At 34.1% G+C, this 19,695-nt stretch overlaps 2 protein-coding genes across 3 annotated transcripts; one reads left to right on the top strand and one right to left on the bottom strand.

Moving 5' to 3' along the window:
- Positions 1-221: 221 nt before the first annotated feature.
- On the top strand, positions 222-17,117 carry LOC110992496 (protein shuttle craft). Of its 2 annotated transcripts, none has more exons than XM_022258333.2 (17): positions 222-288; positions 393-1,664; positions 1,797-1,976; positions 2,323-2,542; positions 3,445-3,608; positions 4,052-4,256; positions 4,792-4,916; positions 6,117-6,244; positions 6,960-7,110; positions 7,735-7,931; positions 8,639-8,763; positions 9,450-9,635; positions 10,375-10,464; positions 11,212-11,410; positions 12,687-12,839; positions 13,908-14,050; positions 14,655-17,117. In XM_022258333.2, exons 2-17 carry the CDS (start codon positions 542-544, stop codon positions 14,800-14,802), a joined length of 3,537 nt encoding a protein of 1,178 aa, XP_022114025.2. In that variant the 5' UTR covers positions 222-288; positions 393-541; the 3' UTR covers positions 14,803-17,117. The 2 variants fall into 2 exon arrangements, with proteins under 2 accessions (XP_022114025.2, XP_022114026.2); XM_022258334.2 differs by having other exon boundaries at positions 1,809-1,976.
- Positions 17,118-17,697: 580 nt separating this feature from the next.
- Positions 17,698-19,301, bottom strand: LOC110992510. Its single transcript, XM_045631868.1, has 5 exons — positions 19,069-19,301; positions 18,271-18,996; positions 18,115-18,198; positions 17,917-18,024; positions 17,698-17,840 (listed from the first exon to the last, which is right to left on the bottom strand). Exons 1-4 carry the CDS (start codon positions 19,088-19,090, stop codon positions 17,990-17,992), a joined length of 867 nt encoding a protein of 288 aa, XP_045487824.1. The 5' UTR covers positions 19,091-19,301; the 3' UTR covers positions 17,698-17,840; positions 17,917-17,989.
- Between the last annotated feature and the right edge of the window lie 394 nt (positions 19,302-19,695).

Here is a 19,695-nt window from a genome sequence, read left to right on the forward strand (position 1 = left end):
ACAAGAAGAACTGAAGCAACAATGAGCTTTTTATCTGGTAAAAATATACATTGATATCCTTTAATATCTATGGTTCCACTATACAATCTACGGTTTTGTCAGTTGTCATATAGCCAGCCAATTCAGTTCCCTTTGCCCTTACCCCTCAATCTTTTTAAACCGATTCATCTTGACACATCTCATCATAAAAAATATATTTTTTGAGTTGCAAAATTATTTTTTTTGTTTAATTTTTATTTATATAGAGGTTTTTTTATCAAACCGTGTATAAAAAAAGTTCTCTTATTGGTAAGTTCACTAAAAGTAGTATAAATTTAAAAGTGCCACATGTCCGTGAAACGTATTTCAAAATTGAGAAAGTAATGACGAAATACAATTATTTTTTCTTTCAGGTAGACTAAGCACCTTTCACCCGAAGCCCCAGGCTTCGGCCTGATATCATCAGTATTCTGTAAAAAAAAGTAACTTCTCGCAATAGCCACATACATAGTTTCTTGTATCAAACCTATATTAATCTAAACTTTTCCATTTACACTTCGTGATGTCTCAGTGGAACAATACATATGATTACAATAGCCAAAATCAGGCTTCAAATGCATGGAATTCTGATCCTAATGGTCAATACGGAAGTCAAGTTTACTACAATAGGCAAATGGATCCTAGTGGTAATCAATATGTGAGTTTTAATGAATTTCTATCGCAAATGCAGCAGTCTGGAGTTCCTAGTGTCAACACAGCCCAGTATAGTAATGTCCACTATCAGAGTTATCCACCTAACCAATATAATAATGCAAATAGTTATCAGAACTTACCAACAAATGTAAATGCTCAAGCCAATTTTGGATATGGTGCTAGTTCTAGTTATGCAAATAATGTTGAATCTTATGAAACCAATAGTCAAGACCAGTATATTCCTCCACCTGATGGTAATGGTTATACCAATGAAATGGTTTCTAAATCAAAATTAACCCCAACTGCCATTGAATTTATTCCTAAAAATTCTTCGTTACAAACAGAAAATAATCTGCCTAATGAGATACAGCATGAACCTTTGGAAATAGATAACAGTGGCAGTGGCTCCAGTAGCAATCATACAAAACCATCAGATTCAAAAAATTGGAGAGAACGACCAAAAAATAAAGCACAAAATAGTTCCTATGATACTAATGGATATGAGAATGGAGTAAACCAAGAACATGATAGCAATGGCAGTGTTCGTTATGATAATAAAAATCGCAAATATGATAAAAATAATAGTCAAAATCATACTAGGCCAGAAAGTAGTCATTATCCCCAAAGTTCTAGAAATAATGATACTAATGCCTATAGTAGAAAAAATAGAAATGATAATTATAACAATGGTGATTCCAACCGTAGAGAAGGGGGCCAAAGTAAATCTAAAGGAATGGGTAGAGATACAGACCCTAGTCGAACTTTCTATAATAGTAACAAGAATAAAGATAGCCAGGATGTAAGAAATGGGAGAGGGGAGCCTTCTGGAAGGCAACGCTGGCCTGGAAGTCAACGGCTTAAAGCCAATGAACGTTACAGCTATGAAGATGAACAATATGCAAATTCATATCTACAAAATAGAGAAGAGAAAGGCAGGAGTCATGTACCAAGTCCAGCAAGAAGCAAAAAAACAGTTGTTAGTAATAATACAGGTATGAATAATTGCACAATATTTTAAAATAATAAGTTTAGACTAATTGATATCAATTGAGATGTGCAAAATATTTCTTTAATTATTTATCTGTATTATTTGAGAGAGTATAATGTCTAAATTATTTTAATAGGTTTAAATAAAGAAATGACACAAAGAGAGCGTCTAACAGAACAACTTGATAAAGGTACACTAGAGTGCCTAGTTTGCTGTGAACGAGTAAAACAATTGGATCCAGTGTGGTATTGCACTAATTGTTACCATGTTATGCATCTTCGGTGTATTAGAAAATGGGCTGTTAGCAGTATGGTTGGTGAGTTGATAAATTTATATAAATTTTAGCAAAAATATATGTATACACTCTGACATAAATGTTTAATAAAATATAATGTTATATATATATATTGGATTTTTGTGTTTTAGAATATTTTATTGTCACTGTGAATTTTGATTATTATAGAAATATCTACTTTGCATAGTTCACATTTTGACCATGAACACCTTGATAAATAAGATCTTTATACATTGTCTATTTTAACTTGACTAAAATGAACTGATTACTTTTTTCACCTATTTAACTGATAGCTGTCATTAATGACTTAATAGTTGAATCAATTTCAGTATTGACTAAATTATAAATAATATTGTCTTAATTTCAGAGGGCAAATGGCGTTGTCCAGCATGTCAAAACACCAGCCAAGACATACCTACAGAGTATAGATGCATGTGTGGTGCAGTTCGTAATCCTGACTACCAGAGAGGTGGCAACACTGCCCATACTTGTGGTAAAGCCTGCAAAAGACCTAGAAGTTGCCCTCATCCATGCACTTTGCTTTGCCACCCAGGACCGTGTCCACCCTGCCAGGCTACCATTGCAAAGTAAGTGTGATATTCTAATTAAATAATTTAAAAATATCAATGTTAACTAAGAAGTTCTAGAAAGTCAAGTAGAATTTTTCTTTATTTTAAATTCTAATAAAAATTTAAGTTTGTCACATGCTACATAGGGCCGTTCAAGTATTATGTAAGCAGATGTTATATTCAGGCTGGCGTTAGCTATCATTAAAATTCATCAATCGGTAAGGGGGTGGAAGTCCCATTTTTAAATCCACTTAATTAAATGACATGTATCATAGATGAAAAGTCTTACATAACTTTCCTATTTATACCTGGGATAAGCTTTTCATTTGACTGTAATTTTTATGATCAGTGCTTAATAAAAATATGTAATACCGATTTGAATAGCCTTATGTTGTTATCAAATTGCAATAATAATATTTAACATCGCAACTGCGCAAATAATTCAGTCTACCTTTTCTACAAAAATATTGCAGGCTGAATATGATTGATGTAATAGAAAATACTTTACCATCCATTAATAAGAAGAAGTGTTTTATTAGATGAAGGATTATATATGTTATAATATAAATTAAATAATAAAGTTACATAAACTTAAGGTGAATCTATATTATCATTTCAGACTATCTTTACCTTGAACTATCATATAATAACAACCTCTATTTATAGACATTTTTGGCGTAAGATTTTTTCTATCTACTAACATTATTCACAAGATAACCACGTCCAACACACAAACTTGACTATTAAAAAGAGAGACGGCGAGTTTATTGCCAGTTTTTCTCTTCCGTTCTACGCCCTTGATTTGAGAACTGGCAGTAAATGTGAAATTAGAAGCATTTCATATACATTTCTGTTTTTGACGTACATAAGTGTACATTGTGTTATCTATATGAATCAATGAATTTATAACAATTGACCAGGAAATGTGGCTGTGGTGCGGAATCCCGCTCGGTATTATGCAGCAGCAAGTTGCCGCAGGAATGTGGAAGACAGTGTGGCCGCAAACTTAACTGCGGTGTTCATAGCTGTGCAAATGATTGTCATGATGGACCGTGCGAGCCTTGCGATTTTATTGTGGAACAAGGTAATTGTTTTAAATAGTTAATAACGTATATTGCAGCGCTGCCACAAATTTTGTTCGCCAAATTATGTTTTACTCCGCTAATTTATATATTTTTGTGGGGCCGTTCAAGTATGACGTAAGCAGGGTAGGGGTAGGGGGGAATCTTTGATCTTCTTATTTAGTCACGTCAACTGAAATTATTTAACTTTTTATATATGTCTATGCTTGCAAACAATCCATTTTATGGAAGCTATTTTATGTTATTTTTTAAATCAATCTACTAATAATATATCAACAGTTTAATTTACAATCTAATATAAAAGATTTATTTCTACTAAAAAAGATGAAAAAAAAAACTACTTTCACATATGTATTTCAAATTTTGTTGTCAATACTGATGTAGCGGTAAAAACAAACTGGCTCAATATATTTGTAGTAGTAAAATGCCTTTGTCTTATTTCTAGTATGCTACTGCCCAGCCGCTAAAACCCAATCAGTACCGTGTACGCCAGAAAGTGGTGACAAGCGTACATTCTCTTGTGGGTCTGCGTGCGCGCGCGTACTGACTTGCGGCGCGCACGTCTGTCGGGACGAATGTCATCCGCCGCCTTGTAAGACATGTCCGCGGAGTGTGGAAAATGTGATAACGTGTCCCTGTGGAAACACTAAGTAAGTATGGTCTCTGGAGGCCTATTAAAATGGAACTTACTTTGATTTTTGTAATAATACTTCTGTCCTTGTAGAATGTTTGTCTGTTTGTTAGATATAAAACCATTTTTAAATTAAAATAAAATCTATAATTAAACTATAACGATAACCGTTCTAACTATTGTATATGCTTAACTAAAATATGTTTTTGTGTAATATTAAAAAAACTAAAGAATTTGAAGAACTGATGTATGATTAAACCATAAATCCATTTATGAAAGTTAAAAAATAACAGAAGAACGAACTTTTTAATATTATATTAAAACTGAGTTAAATATTAAGATTTTAAAACAATTAATAGTTTACTAATAACACTAATATTAGTAAATTTTATCCTTATAGTGTATTTTAGGATACTAGAAAATTTTAAAAACATGCTATTGAGTATGATTCTTGGTAATCCCCCAAGAGGTGTTGTGAGCTCTCTTTAAAATGTCATAAAAATATTCACGAAAATATAATATTGTTAATGAAGAATAAATTATTTACTCTACAGATTAAAAGAAGGTGAACGCAAAAGTTGTTCGGACCCAATACCGCTGTGTGGTAATATCTGCGCTAAACCACTCATTTGTGGACCGGATAACGATAAACATTTCTGTATGCAAAAGTGCCACGAAGGTTAGTATTTCGTTTTTCGCCCGCGGGTGGGAGCGTGCCCTATAAATAGCGCGTCTGAGGCCCAGGTTTCCGGCTGAGCTGTAAAGGCCCTTAAGGCCAACAGCGAGATTCCTTTCCAAAAAAAAAAAAGCGGAGGCCCATTCAGGCCGCCCTTCGCTCGCCAAAACAGCCCGAGCTGAGATGTATGCTGCTAAGGGCCTTTTCTTAAAGGCCAACAGCGAGATTCCATTAAAAAAACGGTTTTCCCTATAGCACTTTGAATTTAGCAGCGATCGCAGGTCTAGCGTGGAAAATAACAATTATTAATAAAAACGTGCTTTTATCAGCATTGCACCCGTGCGAAACCGGGGCGGGTCGCTAGTTAATAAAAAAACAAAGATTTGTCCTCTATCAGCCGTTAGGCATGGTGAAATAGAAGTACGCATCGTGGGAAGATCAATTACATAGTCGAAATAACTAAATACCGAATTCAAGTGAAAACCGCCGCCTATGGACACTTGCAACACCGGGGGCTAGCGGGTGTGTTGCCAACCTTTTAGTACGGGTACGGTCTTTTCTTGAAGGCGCCTAGGTCGCATCTTTTGAAATACCTCTCCTGGTAGTTGATTCCACAAATAATTTAAGGTGTTTATTTCAACATTATATAAGGAATCAATGATTTATCGAAATGATTCCTGCTCAAATCCGTATATATAATAAAGTAAATATATTAAAACTACTGATACTACAACCTCTTCGTCATTTTTCTGTATTTTTTTGTGATAATTTTTCTTAATATTATGATAATACAAGGTTATCAGTGCCCACTTTTAAAAACTAGGGCCCGTATTCTAATATGTCAATCCATCTTGAATCTAGTCTCCAGAACTGTCAAACCATTTTCTCTGGAGTATTTTTTGACAGCAGACAAGATCCGTTTGTTCTCTGTCTGCTTTAGACATTTTAACGTGTTCGTACGGTTGTACGTACGTTGTATGTACGGTTTAAGCACTACCGAGCACAACCCACTCAAAGGCAGACAAAACAAAAGCAACGTTAAATAAACTTGCATTCCGACCGGAAATCGAACCCAATACCTCTCACATCTATTAAGGCTCCTAGGTTGGACTATTTAACAAAATTTTGAGTTTATAAAACTCTGTATAGGGAAGAAATAAATTCTTAAATCTTATTTTGGTGTTAATATGACTACTCTTTTAGGAGTATGCCCCGAGTGTCCAAACACTACAGTCCTTCAATGCCGCTGTGGTCACTCGACTGTTGATGTGCCTTGCAAAGATCTACCCGGTGCTTATGACAACGTATTCTGTCAAAAGAAGTGTAATAAGGTAGGCAAAGTGATTCATGTTGTGCCACTAATCAAACTTTCATTTAGAAATTTGTAGTTTTAAGTGTAATTCATTTAATTTTAGTAAAAAGTTGTAACTTATACTGTAGTGTAGTAGTACTGTGTATTAATTACTTGGTTAATCAAGGAAGCTAAAATAATGCTTGATCTTTACTCGATAATTTTTTTTACGAAAATCATTGATACAGTACCCACTTGATGGTATTAACCTTTTTCCAAACTAATAAACAGCTGATCTGAATACGTTCTTAGGCTAACATAAAAAACCATCATTTTTATTGATACAATCTCATTTGATGATTCAAAATCAAGGAATACATCGATTAAAAGGGTTGTACAATTATTCGATATCATTCGTAAAGTACGATATGTCTAGGCTGAAAACAGGATTCAGTTTCAGCGATTACCTCTTCATCAGCTAAAAATATCTCCACCGAGCATTGTCTCTTTTAAAACAAACAAAAGTACCTTCATTCGAAATACTTTATCTTACTAAGTTATAGTACGACTTGTCAAATGTATACACGTGTTTTTAAAGAATAGGGCTGTCTAAAAATCATATTAATTTTAATACTAGTAGCGCCATCTATGTGTCAGCCTACGTACTTTTCAGCCCAACTTAGATCTAACGAATTTATCTACCTGGCAACTTTTGATACATATCTACGTTAGATTCTTTAAAAATATTTTTTCAGAAAATGTCCTGTGGGCGTCATCGTTGCCGCACAGCTTGCTGCGCGTCCTCACACCGCTGCGCAGTGGTTTGTGGGCGAACTTTATCCTGTCAATTACATCGATGCGAGGACTTCTGTCACACAGGACACTGTGCCCCTTGTCAACGGCTGGGTATGATATTTCACTGTGTTTATATTGGACAGTAGTCTAGTGGTTTTAGTACGACTCAAGTGGGGCGTTCAAAGCCGACCTTGGGGAACACCCTATGACTTTTAAAAAAATAATAATAAATCGTTTATTTTCAAAAGAAAGAGGTATATAAAAGTGGGAATTCAAATGTCATATAAAACATTATTACTTATTTATTATCTTTATTGTATGTACAGCAATATAATACAATTGACAGAATTGAATAAATAGGAGGACGACTGGCGGCTTTATCGCTCTCGAGCGATCTCTTATTAAGTTATAATAATAAAAACAGATTTTTATAATTATTGTCAAAATATATGGTTTAAGTACTCTCCCTATAGGCACTTCGCCTTAAAAGTTTAAATTGCCTTTAAAACATTTACTTGTATGATATAGATATGTAAACAACACAATCGACATGCGTTTCGGCATTTTCACAATGTCCAGAAAATCCAGAAAAAAAGAGAAAAAGATTCCAGTAAATCCTTTTTATGCGGAATCGACCACCAATAGGGTTTGAACGCACGACCTCAGACTGTAGATTCGCGCGTCCAGGCAAACGGAAATACAAGGCCAAAGAAAACAATTCTGAGTTTTTTACAGGCTTTGAAGAACTTCGCTGTGAATGCGGTCTCGAAGTGATCCTGCCCCCGATCCGGTGTGGGGCGAAGCCTCCACCGTGCAGTGCCCCTTGTCGCCGGGAGCGTCCATGCGGACATCCGCCTCATCATTCGTGCCACTCTGCGGACTGTCCCCCTTGCGTCGTGCTTACCACCAAGACTTGTTATGGAAAGCATGAGGTCAGTTGGACGCACAAGGTGTTTCTTAAAAGGATTAAAAATCAAAGTATAGAGGAACCTAAATGAAAAAGTAACGACTTTTTTTCTTTTTGGATAACTTAAAATACTGAAATACTTAAGGCGTCGTTATAATAGAATAAATTTATAAAACTATATATTTGCGCGTCAAAGTGAAATTTTATTGATGTATACATAGTGTAAAAATTATGTATTCATTGGCCTTGTTCTTAGATTCACTAAGCCTCTTATTAACAAAAACTATATAAGTTTAATTAGACCGTGTTAAAAAAGCACTGGATTGGAGTAGTGTTAGGAGAAAGTCGAAAATCAAATTTGTATGAAATTTTCGTGACGACAAATTTTCATACATTTAGGGCCTGTTTCACAATGTATGGATAAAGTGCCAAATAGCTATGCAACACATAAATTATTCGAAAGTTCCAAATAAGATGACGTATAGCGCTATCTGACAGTCGTGAAACGCAAAAATACTATTTATCATACCAATAAGTAACAAATAGCTTATTTGGAACTTATCCGGGCATTGTGAAACAGGCCCTTACTATAATCCGTCTCTTTTCATCACAGCGTAAAATCAATTTGATGAAAAAAGACAGAGGCATAAGACGCCCATTGCCGTGGATTTGAATTTGTTTTGATTATCATAGGAAAATTATCAAAGTGACTAACACAATGTTTATAAATAGGAAAGAAAAACTATACCGTGTTCCCAAGAGGAGTTTTCTTGCGGTCTGCCCTGTGGAAAGCCGCTGCCTTGTGGAAAGCATACTTGTATCAAGATCTGCCACAAGGGGCCGTGTGATACTGACAAGTGAGTTCTTCTTAATTATTTCTATTTTACTACTCCGCGAACTGTGTTTCTCCTAAATGTCTAGATTATCTTTTTAGTACATACCAACATGGAACATTTTGCTATGCTGTCTAAGACTGTTTGGTTTTCCGGAGAACTTTGAAGATTTTTCTATGATTCTTCTATATAAACCTCAGTTATAAGTTCTTACAAATTAAAATAGGGGTTGGTCGTAGAGGGTATATGAAAATTAAGTGTTGTATGTATTTTTATATCCATAAGGGAATAAAAACAACAAAAAAAACTTTTGGTGTGGCCATCCCTTATCACTTAGGGCTTAGAAAGATAGATAATAGCCGATTCTCAGACTTACTGAATATGCATAACAAATTTCATAAGAATCGGTAGAGCCGTTTCGCAGGAGTATGGAAACAAACATTGTGACATGAGAATTTTATATATTAGATTTATTGTATACGTTGTCACGCAAGCAAGATAACCTGGAAGTAGTGCGTGCAGCAGTGTTCTTTGTGACTTCTTGCATGCCTGCTGCTTAACACTGTATATATATTCTAACTTTGAACATTAAATCAATTAGTTTTTTTTAAATAAATGTGGTTATATCTTCTTACTCTATTTTCTAACTGTCGGTGAAAAGGTCCCATGACCCGTCTGTGTACGCTGTACCATGCAAAGAAAACTTACAGATGCAACCAGCCGTGTAACGAGAAAAGGTCATCCTGTGGTCATCCCTGCTCCGGGCCATGTCACGCGACAAATGGCGGCCCATGCCCCAGCACTTCGAATTGCAAGCGAGCCGTTATCGCCACTTGTCCTTGTGGACGCAGGAAGGCCGAAAGGGCCTGTTGCGATAACGCTAGAGATTTTGCCAAGTGAGTGATCATTCTGTCCCTAAACCCTACTAATGGGGAATATCTCTAGAAAAAGATTGCAAAAGTTTTTATTTTTAAATTGTTTTGTTTAATCAATAACCATTTAAAAAATTGTTCTTTACAAATTCTGTCAACGAAATTTCATACGAAATGTATGTCTATACGTACTTTAAACCCAAAACTAAAATTAAATATTGCACTTATTACCCTCGTGTCAATTTACGAGTAAATGACGTGGTACTTACCTGATTGACGTGTACAACCCCCTTTTATCTCTCAATCATACATTACTAGTGACCCGCCCCAGCTTCGCACGGGTGCAATGCAGGTTTTTATTATGTATTGTTATTTCCGGCGCTGGAAAGCTCCGATAATATACGCGTTCGATCGCTGCTAAATAAGCTGTAACGGGCTGTATAGATCTATATTAAATGAACAATGTATCAAGGTATTTAATTGGTTAGGGATTAATGCTGTATTGGTTAAAATCGCTTCGAAAATTAGCCATTATTTGTCGTAAAAATAAAAAATAACAGTACTTCTCCACTGTTTAATGGATGTTATTATACATATAAACCTTCATCTTGAATCACTCTATCTATTAAAAAAATCCGTTGCGTAGTTTCAAAGATTTAAGCATACAAAGGGACATAGGGACAGAGAAAGCGACTTTGTTTTATAATATGTAGTGATATCGTTAATTGTCCATAGTAAATGCAATTACCAATTCGATTTACAGGATTTTAAATGCCCTGGCCGCTACCAAGATTCAAGAAGGCGGTATGGTTGACCTGTCAGACGCGCACCGGCCTAGCGCCATGTTGAAAACGTGAGTCACTAAAAACGAGTTTAGAAGTCTTAATTTACATACAAACAACCTTGTAATTGCTTATGATATAGACATGGTTAATGTCATTTTTCTAAATGTATTTTTTCAAATATAAGATTTAGTAATAGTCTTGTTATTCAATAGATCAAATAAATAAAATATAAGATGACATTTGCATGCCTATTCATATGTGGCGGATTTTTGTAATTTATGTAACTAATTCTGGCAAATAAACGTTTTGAATTTGAATGACGATAAAGCTACTTCCAGGTCTGATAGTTTCAGTGGCTCTATAGTTTAGGCCTGGGCCACAGAATTTGTATCTGATTTGTGATCATAATAGACAAGTGGGTGATGAGGTGAATTGCCTATATTTTGGACGATATCCAATTAATCTTCCCGGTTATTATAAGGGTGACCAAGTTGTAGCAAATCATATGAAGTTACTTGTGGCAGAATATTATTACTGTGTGTGTATTGTTAATGTGACTTATAATTAAATAAATAAATAAAAAAGTCTATATATTCATTTTAAGTTGGTACATCTTTCTTTTCATAGTATAAGATTTGGGAACACTTTTAAGTAAACATACATGTGTTAGGGTTCCCAGCTCTTCCATAACAAACTTAATTACTTAAAATATCATTATTTAACCAATTCGTTTTATTTTTTATTTTTGAACCGTTATAGGCGGTGAGAGGGTAGATTTTAAGCAGCCTACAGCTACAGAAATAATTTCCACACAGGCTAGAATGCGACGACGAATGCCGTCAAGAAGCCCGTAGCCGTCAACTCGCGCTCGCTCTTCAGATACGGAACCCGGACGTGTCCGCGAAACTAGCGCCGAGGTACAGCGACACGTGCAGAGCAATGGCTGCCAGGGAACCAAGCTTCGCCCAACATGTGCATGACAAACTCACTGATTTGGTGCAATTGGCTAAAAAGGTAAAGAATTTTTATCAAGCAGAACGAAGCTTTGTAGTTCTAGTGTTCCTACATTTTATCCCCCCATTCAAAACATCTCAATAAAAAATATTTGACAAGTATTAATAACCATCATAGATTATTTATTCGTGACTACAGAACTTAGACAAATTGTAATTTTTAATTCTGTTCAGTTTTCGATTTTCATTTGTTCATAATTTTAAACGCTAGCAAGATGCTTGTAAACACGTTAATGGACGTGAAATTTTTTGACGTTCTTAATTAATATATTTCGATCAAAAACAGTCTCCGAGAAACTATACTAATACTAAATAAGGGATATTAATGATTAGACGGGCCAAGGCCAACTTTCATATCCATTCAAATAATCGTGATTTGTCACGTGATTGACGTATTTAAACAATATTTTTAACAAGGTTTTTTACTCCATTACGCTATATAAAGTCACACGGACTCTTTCTATACTCGATCCAATAAAAATAAAAATTACAATCGCATAATTACGTGGATAAATGTCAATTCAAAGATATTTTACAAAAACGATTGAAATATCACCCTTTAGCAGTAAAAATTGGTTTGAGATTGAGTATAGAAAGCGGCCGTTAGTCTATTGCACCGTTTTAACTCAAGCACTTTATCTGTCAGCTTAACATAAGTTATTAAGCTGTGATAAAAACTGATATGAAATATAATAGTATGTAAGTTTACTAAAAAACAAAAGAACTTAAACGATTTTAAAACAAATGGTGACTTTCACCAGTATAATACGCGTAATAGAACTAATTTGAGTGTGCGACCAACCAGGCTCCAGAAGATAAACCACAGATATGGAAATTGTATTCGTTTTTACAACAAACTCCCAAGCGAAATTAGAGAACTGTCACTAAATAAATTCAAAGCCCTTGTTAAAAGTAAATTAATAATTAATAAAGCCTTTTATAAATGTGACGAATACTTAAATGATCCTAATCCTTGAGATTGATTTGCTCCAGTTCAAACAATTTGTATAAAAAACTTGGCGATTGAAAAGAGTGGCGGAAAGTTTCTTGCCAGTTCTTCTTACCCGCTCTACGCCCTTGACTTGCGAACTGGTGGTAAATGTAAATTTACGATTAATTTAATTCGTTTTTCTTGACGTTCATACGTGTACATTTTTACCTCAATGAATAAAGATATTTGATTTGATTTAGTAATTTTATGTTTAAGTTAAAAAATGCAATAAAACTATTTCTCAGAATTTGGGAACAAATTTATCATAGCCATTTATAATTTACAGTCAAAACAAAAAACACGCGCGCACTCATTCCCGTCGATGAATCGTCCGAAACGTCAATTCATTCACGAAATGTGCGAACACTTTGGTTGCGAGAGCGTCGCGTACGACGCGGAGCCCAATCGCAACGTGGTCGCCACAGCTGATAAGGAGAAGGTTCGTTAAGAAGAAATTCATTTTATTGTAAGACTTAATCAAGAAATGTAATTTTGTTATATGGGGCCGTACATAAATTACGTCATCGATTTTTCCCGATTTTAGCCCCCCCCCCCTATAATCATCCTATCGTCATTTCTTACTGACCCCCCCCCCCCCCCCTTCTCCCAAAATTGACGTCATTACCAGTTTGACAAAACAAAACATTACAGATTAGAGAAAAATAGGGTATTACATGATTGAAACACTTGGTTATAATCACCATTTTATTATTTTTACTTTGATATAATATACCTTTTTAATTACCATTTCTTTTATTATGAGTTATTTTAGTTAGAAATAATCTTTTTGTACGTGACAAATAAACTTTTAGTATATAAATAAGAATGAAGTCAATTTCGAAACACCCCCCCGCCATCAATCATTTTATCGTCATCCGCAGGCCAAACCCCCCCCCCCCCCTAATTTAGAATGACGTAATATATGGACGGCCCCTATAGTGTATGTATAGTATGTACAATGACCACTATTTAAGCCTTGACTTGTTTATCGCGGAATGTGGTTAAAAAGTGTATTAAGAATATCCATAGCGCAAAATCACCTGCATCATGAGCACACCCCACATACACACCATCACGTACATACCCACACTTTTACACTATCACACAACACAAGCAAATTAGGCTGAGTTAAATAAATTGAATCACAATTAGTTAAATGTATGTACTTTTTGTTTGTTTGTTCCCCTTTTGTAAATCTTTTTGTAGTAAAATGTGTCATGTACTCCATCTTTGGCTATATTTTCAGTGTATTTGTTTGTTATTATATATAATTTATGTTAGTTGTAGGATTACAATAAATAAATAAAGCAAAAAATCGCCATTTGCTTATTTCAAGAGACGACAGTAGTTATAAGTATGGCAAAACTATGAATTGTTTGAAGCAAGTGAAAAATTCTACATTGTCTTGACTGTACAATAAATAAAACGTGAAAGGAATAATTAAATATATGGGCAGCTATCACTATCTTCTACTATTTTTGGTCATGGATCATATTCAATATTTCAGTCATGGCTACCAGCGATGAGCGTATTGGAAGTATTAGCTCGTGAAGCAGGTAAACGAAGAGTTCCAGGGCCAATACTACGCGCTGCGACCAGTAGCGCCGCTTCCGCTCCAGCTCCTACGCCCGCTACCGCTCCCGCTACTAAGTAAGCCCTTACTTATTACATATGTGTTTAACAATTTTGTTCTTGCATGCTTTCATAAGAAAGTGAAAAAGAAGATTGTGTTATTGATTGAACGGATCATTATAATTTTTTTTAGAAGCTCGCAGATTCATGGCACACACGTGCATTCTTAAAAGAAAATATGTATACTAATTTTAATATAGTCAATTTTCATAGAAGAAAATAGTAAAAAATAAAATCTTTTTAATTGTTAAGGGAGCAACGGTCCCGCTGAAACTTTGAAGTATTTTGGGCAAAATCCTATTTCGTAAAGAAGAGATAAATAATGAGTTGACTATCTATCTATTATACTATTCCAAATAACAAATATATGTTTAAAGCACCTGTATCGTAATTTAAAAAATCACGTATGTAGGGATATTTATTTAATTTCATTCGGTATTATTCTAATTATGAAATGAAATACAATTATTCCACTAACAAAACATTAAAGTATAATGTGTCCCGACCAAAGAGGTTTCAATTCAATTTAAGTACACTAATCTGTGGTGAGCGCGCGGCGGCTGGTATCAAAAAACTACCCTCTATTATATGACAGTTGCATAAACTACTATTATATTTTCAGATCTTTTGGTGGTTGGGCGACATTGACTTCGAATAATTCGTGGGCAAGTCGAAGTCAGCCTTCAACGTCTGCGGTGGTCAGAAATGCGCCACTTAGACAAGAGTCGCGGCCAAAGATCGACTATTTTGATAACCCACCAGAAGATTAACAAGACATCAGTGTATCGTGGCGTTAAAGGTTCGCATGTATCCCAGTAAAATATATTTTAAATTAATAATGAAAAATATAAATTACTATTCCCAGGTTTCAGATCTTTGACTACGTACATGCGCTAAATACGCATCCTCAAAATGTTGAAGTTTTGTTTTTAAATTGATTGATTTGATGGTAAAACATAATTATATAATTCCCAGTTTTGAGGTATTTTACTACCAGTACATGCGCACACAACATCCTCAAAATCTTACCAAGTTTTGGCTCGAGTAATCGGATAATTCATCGATTCTTTCCTAATTATAACATGAAAACTCCCTCTAAAACATCTTTGGTTCCGTATTGAAACGTGGTATAGAGCGTCTGTCAAGTCGGTATTTTATAGGAAATTCTTTTTTTAAACTTGGAGTAGAAAAACAAAAGACGAACGACGTGTTTGATTGTGATTGGTCAAAGGCAGCTTCTGCTCAGTACGCATACGCACGCGACATGATATTACGTCCGTTTGTCCAATCATAGTCGAAGGATTTCGTATATCTTTATAAGTGTGTTTAACAATATTCTCATACAACTATTATATCCATCCTATACAAATAGCTATTAAACGGTCTGTACTTGTGTTTCTGCAAATGTTTAACGCGAGAAAACATTAATTTATTTATGTATGAATTGATTTGAACGAGCGTGAATGCTTTTGATGATGTCATGACAATAATGCCATCAAATACGAAGTCACTATACTTAACGGTTGCCTTGTTCCAAATTGCTTTAGCATTGTTAGAAACAAAAATTCATATCTATTGTATTCAAATTAAAATCCTGGGACTCCTTGAGTAACTCAAATTAGTCATTCACTGCCATTTTATAATGCGATTCGATTGTCGAGTAGATTTCTTATACATGTATCAATTTGCACGTTTATATTTAACGAAGTCAGAAAAATCCTGGCAACATTTATGTCTATGTAAGAATAATTGCAACCCTATGAACTTCGTATTAAACTTAATTATCATTTTAACTCATCTATTTGCAGTGGCGCCGTTGGTTTTTGTGGAGTTTATAGGGTTAATGTTGAAATTATATGTATATTGTGCATGTTTTTACTTATTCTTTGTAATAGTAATATATCAGTGACTAAATGTACCGTAGTTAGATTTAACAAATAATAAATTGTATGGTCCTAAAATATTTTACCATTGAGCATCTTAATTTATTTCATAACTAACAATACCGTGTCGGATATGTTTATCTCTGTCACACTTGTTACTGGTTTATTTAAGGAGACCTTTGTGTGAAAGAGATAGCGTATAGCTATACTTATACTTTATATAAAAATTAAATCACTCAAATTACGTTTATGTATTTTCTCTTTTCATAAAATTGAATTTGTAATGAAAAGTAAGATATTTTACTTAAAACCCTGTATTTATAATTTTAAATAATAAGTCTCTGTTTACTAAGCAAGGCGGATACACCTATACTCTGTAGTCGTTGATATTTATTAACCACAGTTTAGGTCAATAGGTATCAAAATGCATGTAGTTGAACTGCAACCAGTGTTGCCGTTTTTCATCGTTGACTTGCCCTTATGTCGAATTACCTATTAATTATTAGTACAATCGCTTGGTGTGGTTTATTATTTATTATAAATAAATATTTATTTAACTATTCCATGTAGAACAAGAATGTCGAGATAGCTTTTCTAATCTAATAATGATAAATAATTATTTTAAATATGCCATTCAAAATAGTACCTAGTTAAAATTTTTTGTTACTTTTAAAGAAGAAACTATGGTTCATATGAGTCAGTCTTGCTTTTTTTTTGTCTGTCAAATTAGTTAGACAGGAATTTTTATGACATTAATATTAAGGTAATATTTCACTGAAATTGTATTCTAAATGTATGCACATTTAAGTTAATAAAAGATACTATTTACGAATGTATTATAAATGCATAAACAAAATACATATTTCATAGCATACAAAAAAGTGTGAAATTAAAAATGCTTAAGTTATGGTCTTCCATAGCTTATCTTATCATAGATAATACATCGCTTCCTTAGCGACTAAACCTTATTCCAATTCTAACAATAATTTTGTAAAATGCACTTTTTACATAGATATAAAAATGTTAATCACCCATTCTAAATTAATAATTATGTGTTAATAAGCATTGCGTGGGTGCAGGGTGCATTTTTAACATTTGATTGATGAACCGATGTTAAAATCGTTTGTATAAAATCTGTTATGTCAAATTGCTGTTGTACAGACGACACAGTGTAATAAAGTGTTACATATTCGTTTTTTAAATTGTTTTTTATTACTCGTCCTTATCTTCAAGACCTGCTCATACAAACGCAGGAAACATTCTAGACTTCATTTTTTTTTCTTACAATAGTTCACAAAAACAGGGCGACTTTAAATGAATTAGAATCTAGCCTATACAATAATTATGGCTAATAAGTAATCTTATGTTGCCTAAATTTTCTACAATACTAGTAAATAGCTCAAACTAAGTTCATGTGTCTTGATACCTCACTTGCAAGTTTATATTCACTCCACTAGGTTTATTAGAGTCCTAGACTTCAAATAATAATGTTTTACCGATAGATAAGTCGGTGCACAAAGTTTATCAGGAGCATAATAACCAGACGCTTTCGTTATGAAAATATAATATAAAAATTATAATACAAATTTTACGAAAATAAATAAAATAAAAAGTTAAGAACAGTTAACACTTTTGACTTCGCGGATAACATTATCCAGTTGTTGGGAGAGTTGCACCATGGAATGCATCATACATTTCATTTGATGGCATTTACAAATTGATTTTGCTGATTTTAACTCATCGGGCCAAAAACTACTGGATTTTTCAACTGACTTAGTTAATCTGGGAACACTACACCATTCTCTTCGACCCTTTGGTTCGCTTTGGCCCCGTGATTTGTAAGGAATCCCATTATTATGCCTACAGTTTGTACCTTCAGAATGATTTCTTTTTCCGTTCTTTTGATAACAATGTAGAGGTAAGTACTAAAAATATTAAGATATTACTGTATACTACTAGTAATGCATTCAAATAATCTAAACCAGTTAATAATTCTAATACCTTAATAAATGATTTCCGTTTTTTGGCGTTTCTATATTTTACGTTTTTATAAGTTTTTGAAATAATATTCGGCTCACTGGGCGAGAACTTTACCGGTGAAATGAATGGCTGTAAAACATAACCTAAAATTACATATTATTCAATATAATTTAATTGTATTATTAACATTGACAGTTATAAAGTGGAACAAAATATTACACATTTTGTTTAATCCGCGACGAAGCATATCACACGCTAGAATGGCAACCAAAATCTGGGTGCCATAGTCGCTATAACAATTACCTGTAAAATTATAATCAACATTTAAACTATTGTTTTTGAATTTGACATCAAACAAAATAAAAAAAATCGTACCACAATTCAATTGCATTGTTTTAAATGAAAATTGAACTAGTTTGGGCCAAAATGACAATAAAAATTCGACTTCGCTTTTATCTTTCGTCTTAAGTCGCCCTTCAGCCAGGGATTTCTTATCACGGGTATCAACAGAATCAAAGCTGTCGTCTTCAGATATTTGGCTTTCATCACACATTTTAGTATATTTTTCTATACAATCCAAATTTTCTTTAACTGCTTCGAGCTGTTGATTAATATCTTCTGCTATATTTATATTTGTTTGAACACTTTGTAGGTCTTCTTTGACGTTATCAGTTAAATTTTCGTCATAGCTGAAGTTTTGTATAACACTAGCGACGCTTTCTACGTGGCTCAAATCATCGCTGTAAGTAACCCTACATTCTTGATACGTTTTACTCGACTGAGAATCATCACAACTATATATATCACCGTCATCATTGTGTAACTTACGGAAGCTCTCATAGAAATCGCCTGTACTTGTACTGAGAAGGGTTTTAGAGGGCTCTCCATTTCGGCCAAATCCGGACTCGCTTTGACATAAACCAAACTGGTCGCACAATCTTCTTCTCGATCGCCGCTCATTCAACTCTTGGCGAAGAACTCTCTCCTGGTATGATCTATCTTTGAGCTTTCGAGCGGCATCGAGTTGATTTTTTTCAAGTGATTTAAATTGTTCGTAGAGATACCACGACCGGACCCGACGTGATTTCTTACATGATTCGTCTGAGGCAAAATAAATTATTTCAAGGTCGAAGAAGGTTAGTTATGATATTTCGTCGTTTTTTTCTTACTTACCTTTCAAATCCGTATACTCCATAAGCAGTAATAACAAAAAGTAATTCAACACGAACGAAATTTGGAAAAAATCTTATTGGCATTCGAATGCCACACTCTTATGTCCGCGATTTTTAAATGACTATGTCACAATCATATTTTTGTACTTAATTCAATAAAAAGAGGTTTTATAAAAGGCACAGTTTCGATATACCCCGATATGGTAGGTTCGATTCCCGACTATGCACTAATGGGCTTTCCTTCTATGTGCGCATTTAACATTCACACGAACGGTGAAGGAAGATATCGTGAGGAAACCAGCTTGCCTTAGACCCAAAAAGTTGACGGCGAGTAGCTACGTGTCTATTAGATTGACAAATGATCGTGAAAAATATATGGAAATCTGAGGCCCAGACCTCAAAAGGTTTTAGCACCACTGATTGATTGATTGCTTGATTGAGTTTATATTATTACTTTATAGGTTTTCTGTGGCGAAATGAATTTTTAACCAAACCTTTATATATAGCAGTAGGAATATAATCATATTATGTGGTACTTAGTTCGTATATTATGGTAGCATGGCAGAAAATGCCTCCTACCCAAATAATCAAAGAATACATTATAAACTCAAATAAGAATACTGAGCAG

The sequence above is a fragment of the Pieris rapae genome, chromosome 17 (assembly GCF_905147795.1).
Source record: "Pieris rapae chromosome 17, ilPieRapa1.1, whole genome shotgun sequence".
Taxonomy (NCBI): domain Eukaryota; kingdom Metazoa; phylum Arthropoda; class Insecta; order Lepidoptera; family Pieridae; genus Pieris; species Pieris rapae.

Bases quoted from the DNA above. Each gene is read 5' to 3' on its own strand.
- LOC110992496 (XM_022258333.2), top strand. From the start codon at position 542: ATGTCTCAGTGGAACAATACATATGATTACAATAGCCAAAATCAGGCT. The intron at 11,411-12,686 runs GTAAAGAATTTT...TATAATTTACAG, and splicing joins TGGTGCAATTGGCTAAAAAG to TCAAAACAAAAAACACGCGC. The intron at 12,840-13,907 runs GTTCGTTAAGAA...TCAATATTTCAG, and splicing joins CCACAGCTGATAAGGAGAAG to TCATGGCTACCAGCGATGAG.
- LOC110992510 (XM_045631868.1), bottom strand. From the start codon at position 19,090: ATGGAGTATACGGATTTGAAAG. The intron at 18,199-18,270 runs GTACGATTTTTT...ATAATTTTACAG, and splicing joins AACAATGCAATTGAATTGTG to GTAATTGTTATAGCGACTAT. The intron at 18,025-18,114 runs GTAATATTTTGT...TATGTTTTACAG, and splicing joins TCGCGGATTAAACAAAATGT to CCATTCATTTCACCGGTAAA.